This window comes from Humulus lupulus, chromosome 5 (assembly GCF_963169125.1).
Source record: "Humulus lupulus chromosome 5, drHumLupu1.1, whole genome shotgun sequence".
Lineage (NCBI taxonomy): Eukaryota > Viridiplantae > Streptophyta > Magnoliopsida > Rosales > Cannabaceae > Humulus > Humulus lupulus.
Genome location: NC_084797.1, coordinates 188,193,647 through 188,204,715, shown reverse-complemented (window position 1 = coordinate 188,204,715; position 11,069 = coordinate 188,193,647). Strand labels below are relative to the sequence as shown.

General features: G+C 41.0%; 1 protein-coding gene across 2 annotated transcripts; it reads left to right on the top strand.

Moving 5' to 3' along the window:
- The first annotated feature begins 7,801 nt into the window (after positions 1-7,801).
- On the top strand, positions 7,802-10,658 carry LOC133777940 (uncharacterized). 2 transcript variants are annotated; one of them, XM_062217703.1, is made up of 7 exons: positions 7,802-8,112; positions 8,550-8,682; positions 8,849-8,940; positions 9,017-9,092; positions 9,183-9,292; positions 10,008-10,072; positions 10,266-10,658. In XM_062217703.1, the coding sequence occupies exons 1-7, from the start codon at positions 7,825-7,827 to the stop codon at positions 10,357-10,359; spliced, it is 858 nt and encodes a 285-aa protein (XP_062073687.1). In that variant the 5' UTR covers positions 7,802-7,824; the 3' UTR covers positions 10,360-10,658. The 2 variants fall into 2 exon arrangements, with proteins under 2 accessions (XP_062073687.1, XP_062073686.1); XM_062217702.1 differs by having other exon boundaries at positions 7,804-8,112; positions 9,014-9,092.
- Positions 10,659-11,069: the final 411 nt, after the last annotated feature.

The following is an 11,069-nucleotide window of genomic DNA, read 5'->3' as shown; positions in this document are numbered from 1 at the left end:
ATGACGCGATTGAGAAAGGAGAAAAGGGCCTGAACAATTCGAGGGGATCGAGTGATCCTCCCAAGAATGGTGAAAATGGTCAAAATGGCGGAAAGAAACGTGGGAATAACGGGTCTGACCGCCATGATGAAAAGAAAGCTAAGATGAATCCGAACGATAAGCCAACCAAGTATGAGCCCCGATTCACAAACTACACAACTCTTTCAGCAAGCTGGGCAGAAATCTATCTCGCTAGTCACCAGGAAGTTCCCTATAAGAAGCCCCCACCGATGAGGAAAGAGACATCTAAGAGGGACATGAACAAATTTTGTCGGTTCCATGGAGATTATGGCCATGACACAAACGAATGCAATCACCTCAAAGATGAGATAGAATTTCTTCTCCGGTCGGGCAAGTTGAGGAAGTACCAGGCAGAGACACCCCAAGGAGAAGGAGGCAGCAGCAATCCTGGTTTCAAACGACAAAGATCTCCACCTTTGCAGCCCGGACCTGTGGACTTTACCTTAGACACTATATGTGGAGGTCCACACTTAGCTGAGAAAAGCAGCGAAGCAAGGGAGAAGCATGCTGAGCAGGAGTGCTAGGACCAGAAGCCACTGGAGCGACGAGCGTTTATGAATATATTATTTTTAAATACCGCTTTCAGAGGGGTAGTTTAATTTCAAGTTGTTTAACTAGTTATTTAAATTTGGTTTATGAGCTGGTTATTTGCTGACCATCCATCTATTGTTGAACAATTTTTGTTGTTTAAGACTCGTTATTAGACACGTTTTGTCCTTTTGAATTTACGAGTAATAAAAGAGACTATGCACAGCGTGGTCGATTCTTGCTACAAATGTGCATGTGTATTAATTATCTGAACTGTGTTCAACTGGTCGGTAAGATCGGACAGTATTCAACTGGTTGATACATTCAAGCAGTGTTCAACTGCTCGAATATTTTCCATATATTCTATGTGTTTCACGAGTGATAAACTGCTCGAACAGATTCAGTCAAGTAGCAAGTGACGAAGGATCTCTCAACCCTCAATCACTTGGGGGGCACATAGGGTATATCGGTATATAATTTAACACAGGCAATAAGAGCACGAGTTAAGATATCTGTTTTTAGGCTGACTTGTAAATTTTCGAAGTCCAAAAAGGCCATTAAGCTAACTTGTTTGACAAAGCTTAAGTAACTTGGAATTTTTTAAATTTTAAGTTAGAAGCAGATATTCATTTGACAATAAACGTTATGCTCATAAAATGTTAGAGCAATAAGAGCGTGAGAAAGTATACTTAGTATGGACTTATGAAATGTTTAGAATTTCTAAGTTAGAAAACTAAGTACTCATGTGAAAATAAAGGGCATACAGAGTGACTTTACTATTCACAATAAACTTGTAATGTCTTAAGTGTAAAAAGACTTAAATGTTTCAAGTTAGCTAAAAAAGAAAAGTAAAGTGCAAATGCCAAACGGCTTGATCGTACGAGCAAGAGTATATAACAAAACACAAAACAAAGTATGATAGAAGGCTGGTAGGACAACAACTTGTCTGGTCAGCCAGAAGCTTCTCTGGTAGGATGAGGGATCACTGGTCGGCTCTAGTAGGTTGATCAACCCCCTCCTCGGCATCAACTGCTCCTTCTGGTCGGAATGATAGCGTAGGGGAAGCAGATGTAGTGCCGGCAGGATTAGCAGTTTCCTCAGCAGCCCTGGCCTCACATTTGGCGAGCTCCTCTGCCTTAATCTCCTCGATGAGAAAGTCAAGGTTGAGAGGCTTATTTAGCTTCCACACCTGATAAAAATAGTTGAAGCAGATCTCCTCGTAGCGAGTCAGATCAGCTTCCTTCTCCTGCTTCAGCTCCTCATTCTCGCGAATTAGTCCCTCGTTCTCGCGAGATAGCCCCTCGTTCTCATGAGTCAGTCTGTCTAGCCGATCAGTCAGTGACTTGTTGGTTTGGGCTATTTTGTCATTCCCATCAGCCAACCCCTTAAGAGACTCCTCTTGCTCAGCCACAGTCTTCTCTGACTGCTCCAACTTGGATTGAAGAGCATCCACCTTAGCTTGAGCTTCCACTAGTTGATCATTTAAGACCTTGATCAACTCCTTGTAGTCTACTGCTTGGTGCTGAGCATGACAGATGGTCATGAGCGTCTGCATGAAAAACAAGAGGTTACTACAAAGTATGAACATAAGTAACAAACTATCTTGTCGTAGAGTACTTACATTCGCCAACTGAGCAATCCCTCTCTGTAAGACGACATCAACACTGAGTCGAGGGAAGGATTCAAAGCCTTGAATCGTTGAAGCGTCGTGGAGAGTCTGATCAACTGCCCCCCTCCCAATGGTACTAGCAGTGCGTAGTGCCTCACTCGGGCCGGTCGGACGAGTGGGGGTTAGGCTCGCTGAAGGAGGAAGCGAGGAAGGGGTCAATTGCGGGATTGTAACTGTCCCCTTGGGCTGTCTCCCTTGGCTGGGCGGCACTGTCCTCGGGACCTTGCTCGGGGGAGTGGAGCCACTTCCTTCTGCAGACTTCCTCTTCGGGGCAGGAGGAGCGTTGTAGTGCCTGAACATCTCTGGATCTGCAAAAGAGGAAAACACAAGATTCGTTAGAAAAAAATAAAGCAATATGTGGATAAGTATATTACTACTACAGTTCTATTATTCTCATATCACCAAGTTATCAAACATATTGCTATGACTACTAGACTTGAGTTGAGGATCTGATCGAGGAAGTCGTCCTCGTCGTCGGATGATGAGCTGAGGTCTATCTCAGGCTGGATGGCCTTTCCCTTCCCGGACTGGGCGGGAATAGCAGGACTGCGCTGATACTCTGGTTGAGGCTCCCTAATGACGAGATTGCCTGGTCTACTGGAGTGAGGAGATGACCCAGGAGAAAACTGGTCAGTCACCACCTCAGTGTCGGCGTTGGACTGATCAGTCGTGTTATTCTCCTCAGTGGTACTCTCCATTGTAATGTTTTGGTTACATGGTAGCAGGCCCACCATCTGAAGGTTGTCCACAGTAACCAAATTTTTCACGTCCTTCTCCTCAATACACATGTTAGCCAACTCCTTTGCTCGCTTGAACATCTCTTGAGTGGGCAAGGGTTGCTTGAATGGACCTGCATGTGTAAAAGCCAAGTTGTTGGCTTTGATGTCTGATGTGAGAAAATACTATGTGTAGTATTTCCCAGGGTTCGACTTGAGTGCGATGCCACAAAGGTATTTAACCCCCTTTTTCCTGTGAAAGAGGTGGAAAAAACCTGTGTTCTTATGGCTTGGGTTAGTCCTGAAGTCGAACAAGTAATGTACCTCATGAGGAGTAGGCTCATCCCAGCCTTGTAGATAGTAGAGAATGTACAGCGTAGACAACGCCTGAATCCCGTTCGGAGCGATCTGGAAGGGGGAGACGTTGAAATAATCCGCTACAGACCGGAAAAAAGGGTGTAGCGGGATAGTCGCTCCTGCGTAGATATGGTGCCTGGACCAGGCACAGTATGGTCCGCCGGGCCTGTTGGCTCTCTGGTGAGGGTGCGGACATATCACATTCACCCCACTCAAACCCAAGGCTTGGATGTGTTTGTCAAACATCCCGGGGTTGAGTTTTGTAGGCTTGGCAGTAAACTAGGAAGGTGTTTCTTCTCCTTCCTTCCTTGGTTTTTGGACGGCCAAGTGCTAGACCTCGGTGGCAAAAGAGACTTGCTTGATTTTGTCACCTAGCGGGGTGGTCTCGAAGAAGCTGCAGTGTGGACCTCACTGCGTTCCACCACTTTTTGCACCGCTCTTCGGGCAACTTGAGGATCTTGGTCCTGTGGGAGTCTATTGGACTTCTTCACCCTCATGGTCGCCTGTTCAGCTTGATGAAGAAACTACTCTTCGTGAAGAAAGTAAAAAGCTGAACGGGGAAGGATCTGCTTAAAGCGGCGGAGGCGATCCTCAGGAGTGCGACTAGTGGGAGACTTTGATGAGGAGTTGCTGCTTTGAGGGGTCTCGATTAACTACGGGATAGACGTATCGGAGTCCGTGTGGTTGTCACCTCCCCTATAGTCAAAGCGATTCATCTACAAAAAATAAAAATGGGGAGGTGAGTAACCATACAGATAAAATTAAACAAGAGCAAAATTTATTTTTCTACTTAGAAAAAATTTATCTAAGTAGTGAAAATATAGCACGCATGGGAAAAAATAAATTGTGTGCCTAAAAGTACCTAAGAGTGCCTAAAAAGTGTCAGTGTGTGCGTGCCTAAGGGGCTGTCCGAGGAGCCCGTGTTGTGGCCGAGCGGACCCCCAGTCCAAGGAGCCAAGCATCACGCCTGGTCCGATCGGGTGCATCTAGGCAGCTGCTATCCGAGGAGCTGAAGGAGGCCGAGGGGCTGCGCCTAGACACCCATGTCCGAGGAGCTGCCTGTGTGCGTCCAAGCGGATGCCTATGTCCGAGCCAAGTGTTGCGCCTGATGTCCGAAGGGCTAGCCGAGGATGTCCGAGTGGTGCGCCTGGTCCGATCAGACACTTGATGTCCGAGAGGCCTAGTCCAAGCCAAAGCTAGCATCCGGTCGGATGCTTCTTGAGTCCAAGGAGCTCATGTGTGGTCTGATTGGACCACACTTTTATAAAGAAAAAAAAGCAATGGCCAAACGGCCATACCCCAAATCTCACCATACTCCCTATTCCGAAAAAACAAAGCCTAAAATCCCTAACACAAACATATTTTCTCATCCAAAACACCCAATCACAAGATCAAAATGGGGAAATTGAAAGGTTTTTCAATGTTCTTGAAACCACATATGCCATCAAAAACCCTAAAACCCATATTCATGATTTAGGTTAAAATAACCTATTTTTCTTTAAATTCCTATGAAATTGAAGATAATATTGGGTTACCCATAGTCCAGACAACATCAAAACAGCCACCACACACATTATATCTCTAAGATTCAAAGATAAATTCAAGGAAAAATGCCCCATGGAGTTTCGGCCACTACATGTATTTTTCATGGAATTTTTTAAAGAAAAAAAAACAACACAAGTGAAGATGAAAGAGAAGACTTACCCAACTTTGAAGAGCCCTTGATTTGCTTGGAGAGTGCTTGAAGAAATGGAGAGATTCACCTTGAAGATATTTGTACTTTCGGCCAAGAGAGGGAAAAATGGGTTTCGGCCAAAGAAAGAAGGGAAAAAAGATGAGAGGGTTTTTGAGCTCTAACTTTCTTGTGTGTGTGTGGGAATGTGTAAGTGTAGGGACCTATTTAAAGGAAGAAAATGGGAGTTACCACTTATTTTTGGACCCTTGAGATTCCTGGGATATTTTTTCTCCCCACGATTATGAGCAGTTAATTGCAGTGATTGTGGTCTGTGGAGTTGTGGTCTGCTGCATGGCGGGAAGATGAACAGTTATTTTTTTGATATAGTGCCGTCAGGTGTGGAGAAAAAAGTTTATTATCTGAGACATCATATAATAAACTTGAGGGGCAAATGTTATCCCCAAAATTTGAAAATGATGATGTGGCAATAGAAATGACAAGTGGCAAGGAATGGTTGGGTGACCTGGCTTAGGAGTAACCCAGTAGACCGATGAAGAATTTTGACTGGCTTGAGAAGTGTCATGACTGACCAGGCATGACCTTGTCTGACCAGTCACGTGTTTGTCTGCCCAGGAATGACCTTGTCTGCCCAGGAATGACCTTGTCTGCCCAGGCATGACCTTGCTTGCCCTGGCATGACTTTGTCCGACCAGGCATGAACTTGGCCGATCGGTCATGACCATGTCCGACCTGTCAAGTGCATGTCTACCCAGCTAAGTGCATGTCTGCCCAACTAAGTGCATGTGTGCCCAGTCAAGTGCATGACTGCCCAGTCAAGAGCGTGTCTGCCCAGTGAAGGTGAGATCGACCAGCTTGAGTGAGATATGGATCGATTGGATAGAGCAGGACTACGTCAAGATTCCCAGAAACGGCTTCAACAAGAATCGGTCTTAGCATACACGGGAATCTCTCAACTTATCCCCCGAATATTGTGTATTGTTACATTTTGAATGTTAGTGTAATTTAAATATAATGAGAATAATAAAATATCCCGATTATGGGGATATCATCTGTACGATCCTAAGCCTATAAATACAAGGCTTATGGCATCATAAAGAGGACTTTTGGAATTTTGAACTTTTGATCTGAATTTTCTAGAGAGAGAGTGTACTTGTATTTGAGAGAATTCTTGTATTCTTGTAATCTACACTGAAGAAACTCAGTTGACTCAGGTTCATCTGATCTTGAGGGTAGATATATAATCATAACTCTAAATGGATTAGGCTATTACCATCACATTGGGGCTGAACCACTATAAAATCGTCTGTGTCGTTTATTTTCTCTTGAAGGTTTTATCGTTTTTGACGTTCTTACGTCGTTGGCAAAAAACGCGGTCAACAAATACAAATATATAAATCCTAAATTTACACCTAAAGTACAAACTCTTATCAAGATTTGTCACTAACCATATAGGATCAAGTTAACAACAAAGCCAGCACAAGCTCTAATCCTCTCAACATGGAATTGGAATGGTGATGAATGATCATTAATGCCTACATCTTCTTCAACTGAACATCCAATACATATACAAACAGAGTCTTATATATGGATTTTTTTGTCCTCTTAATTAATAATAAGTAAACAATCAAAGTATAATTAATACTAAGCAATGAAATAAACTTGGCAGAGCATTTGCACCTCTTCTTGCTCAAAAATTGGATGACTGCCGCACTCAACCCCAGCTCCGACCTTCGTCCAAGTTGTTGTCCTCCGTCGTCTAGCCTAAATCGCAGCTAGTCGGTGTCCTCCGTCGTCAATGAAGTTAAAAACTATTGTAAAACATTTGTTGAATACAAAAATAAAACAATCAAGCAACGATTAATAACCATGACGTACATGTTTCATAATTTGGTCAGATATTTCTTTCAAACGAAATATCAAACTTTTGGAGCTCAAGCCAAAGCTACATTACAAACAAATTAGTCCTCATGTTCCTCACCATAATTTCAAACATTAAACTCTAAATTACCACTTTCTTGTCCACCATCACCAACCCAACACTCAATTACAGATGAAAAATAAATATATGATGAACTTAATATTAAACGACTTACCAGAATCCCAAAATGAAGACCCAACTCAGTCGAAAATTCCACGTTAACACAACACCATTTTACTTTTTGATTTACACACCCCACTATTGTTGTTTATGTACCTGATTCACTTAGGGGAGAAAGATGCTCCTCTATCTTTAACATTTTAGACAGAAGATCCTCTGTGTGTGTGTGTGGGGGGGGGGGGGGGGGGGGGCCTCAGGGGAGAAAGATCTTTTGTCTCTCATGGATGTTAGCATTCTATAGTTTATTCCACTCTCTCCACAAGTCACAGGAATTAGGCTTACTGCGGTCTAAAACTTCCACAACATACGACCAATTTGTAGATCTCCCTCCATTTCCGTACTCAATCCAATCTCATCTTGTACGACTCAACACAGGACCTTGTTCAAACTTTACAGATGACAGACTTCAGTCTTTAACAGCCAACGATCACCAATACTCACTTCCAGATGGCCACACTACTACCCATTTGACACGTGAAATACTAATTCTATGTCTGGAAATACAACTCTCTCAAGGGAAAATGCAATTGACCAAAAAAGAAAATTAAAAATGAGAAAAAATATATTATCCGATAATACAACTTGTCCTACCAAGTAATTTGACCGGGAAGGACAATATTTGATATTTTGTCGTTTCGAGGTGGGTCAAATCTCAAACCCAAATGAGGTTTTACATTACTCCCCAAACAAATAAAAAGAAATGGAAAAAAGAAACGACAAACAAAGGAGGATTATAGAAAAAGCCAGAAGTCAGGACCAGACCACCGAACCATCAGTCATTAGAACCAGGCTCTGCATCTGCACGGTCACCGGCGAAGTTCTGGTGCTTGTATATGGTATGGGTGAGATCGTTAAGGAAGATGAAGAGGAGGAGTTGAAACCCTTAAACGACAACAAAATCTGTGCAGATGGGAAGAAGGTGGAGATTGTCATCAGAACCGTTGGCCCAGCTCGCCCTTCTCGCCTCCATGTTCCCTCTCCCATTAAAGTACGCCTAACCCATCTCTATGTTTATCCTTTTCTATCAGGGTTTTTTCTCTTTCTTTCTGTTATGCCAGCTTTGTTTCTCAATCTGAACATCTCTATATGTTCTTTATTGTAATTTTGTAGTTGAAAAACAATGTTTGTAATTGTTAGTATTCGTTATTCCCTTTTCTCGTGATGATTAATCTTTTTCAGACTTATATGCTCTTCTGTGTTCTCTTTTGTGTTGCAAATTTGACTTGTTTGCTTTGTCGTCAAATTTAGCACATTGTGTTTCACCAATGGTGAATTTTTTTTAATCCCTACTTTGCGTTTATCAAGAATTTTTAGACATTGGAAGAACACGCGTATGAACCAATTTTGAAAACTCTGAAGATGTTCTTGCTTATTTGCATATTCTCAACAGCATGTAATATTGACCTTTTTTTTTCTCACAATTAGGTGCATGATTTGAAAAAATTGATTGCTGGGAATAACTGTTTGCCACTTGAGAATTTGAGGCTTATTTTGCGAGGAAATGTATTGCGTGACAACCAAAACGGTGATGATACATGTATACAACTTCATAATGGTGGTATGAGTCTTATCTTAACTTTATGTGACTGCTTTTAATGTATACTTTGTTGGTTTTATCCTTTTTTAATTTCATTTTTTGCCCCATTACTTGATTGGATTTGGATCCTGTAAGAATTGGACTGATGTATTTTAGGCCAATATGGTGATTTAAAATTTCATTTCAGATTCCCTGATTGTTGCTGTTAAACCAAAGCCACCTGTAAAAACTTTTCGGGATGGACTTGATGATGACGGCGATGAAGATGATGAAGATCTGGTACAAAAAGCTCTAATTAAAATGAATTTAATTTTTATTTTTATTTATCTTCTCTAATTTTATGGGATCCCAGAAGTTTCAGCTTCCACCAACATCAAACAGATGGAAAAGGATGCTTTATTCTTTTTTGCATGACAAGTTGAAGCTTCCTGGTAAAATTAAAATTAGTTGTGTTTATCCATCCAGATAACATTCTACTGATCGATTTTTTATTTTTATTTTGTTTCCCTTTTAATTGGTAGATATTCTTTTGATGGCAATTTTCTCTCTGAGTATAAAGATGTGGACTATAATCACTATGTGGTTTATATTGGCCCCTGTTGCTCATAGATGGGGTATCGGTCCTCTATATGTAAGTTTGCTGCTCTTCCTTCATCCCTGTTGTAATTTAGTCAGGTACTCTGTTTGTAATAACTTGTTTAGGTTCACCTGTGTGTGAAGGCAGAGATTAGTCTCTATGGCTCTTCTTTTAACTTTTTGGTGATCTATATGGCTTCCTGGGTTTGAAGCATCCTTCAACAGTTTGAAGCATAAGTCGTAATGTTTCCTAGTCTTTAATTGCTTCCTACCTTCAACCAGAAAACAAAAATGAAAGCATATCTTACCAGGGTCTTTGAAGCAGTAATCTTTGTAGATTTAGTTACAGAAATTTTACCTGCATCTGTAGTAAAGTTCTCATTAAGAGTGGTAAGCGGTTACCACCACACCAAAAAAGTTTTCATTTAGAGTGATTCCACTCCCGTGGCCTCTGCTCTCTGCTCTCAACCATTTAAAAATCTCTCATTTCATTGATATGTGAACCATATCATTGAATAGTGTCCTACTTTGCATGATGTCACCTCAGTAACTTGATATTAAAGAAAGACAAGCAAAATACATGTTTTTATTAGTATAGCTTTGTTCTACTCTAAAGGGCCATGTAGATCGTGCTATTGTTTTTGGGGCAAAGTACTGACCAAAAAAAGAATAATGATGCTTAGAGATAATTGACAATACATTCAAACTGGCTTGTTCGCAGCTACTTAAGAAAGATTCCGTACAATTTATGTTATGAGCCGTATGTTCAGGTACTTGCAACAGGCTTTGTCATCATTCTTGTGAATCTTGGAAAGCGGCAACCTGGTGATGTCAGGTATACTTTTATGGTCAATTTTGTGGTTTCTATGTCTTGTTCACTCTTACTGTGGATATTTTACAATAAATTATATTTTTCTCTAACTGGAAACACGTAAAACCTTTGTCAAACGTGTGGAACGGACTGAGCTACTCTAATTATGGCCTTCGCATTTCTGTCTCATAACATTTTTCGTTGCCATATATTTCAGCGCATATTCTATTTTCAATGAAGATTTTAGAGAGCTTCCTGGAACACTTAACGCTGATCGACTGGATAGGGATGTAAGGTCGGGTCAGTTCTAAGATTTTCAGTCTATCTTCTGCTGCTCATGTTTCTACAAATGCGCGTCAGCACAACTTTGTAGTAATGTTGACTCTAAGCCTACAACCGCTTCATATAATAGACAAATGCTGCTCTAACGATCTTGGTTTTGTGGCTGTTTTTAAGTTTTCATTATTTTCATCAGTGTTTCTTTTTTTTCTTTTACTTCATGAACTGAAGGCAGTAGAGATCCTTACCTGTACAGTATATAATTCATAGGTAAACATGGCAAATGTTTTGTTTGAAGACTTGAGTAAATGATAACCAAACTTTTATTGTACCCTTTTTCCCTAAAGGGAACTGAGCTCAACATAACATGTGTAAAATTGTTAGACCTCTCGGAAATATTCTTTCTATAGCTAAAGCTTTTAGGCAATGCAGAAGTGTTGACTGCAATTCTTCGTCAATTTTGACACTTAATTTGTCTTATGATAGCACAGAAACCTGTGTTTCAACCTTTCATTCTAACATCTTCGGATTCTTTGTTCAAGAATTTTCAAATAGTTACCTGCTAAATTTGGGAAATTATGATTGTAATGCATCATAATAATGATGATGGTGTTCTAGTTGGATAATGATAGGTGTTTTAGGCTCATTTTGATGCGTTCCATATCCAAAATGGACATGTTTTAATTGGCAGTAGGTATATGTCTTGTTGAAGTGGTATGCGTTCCATATATTTTTTTTGTTT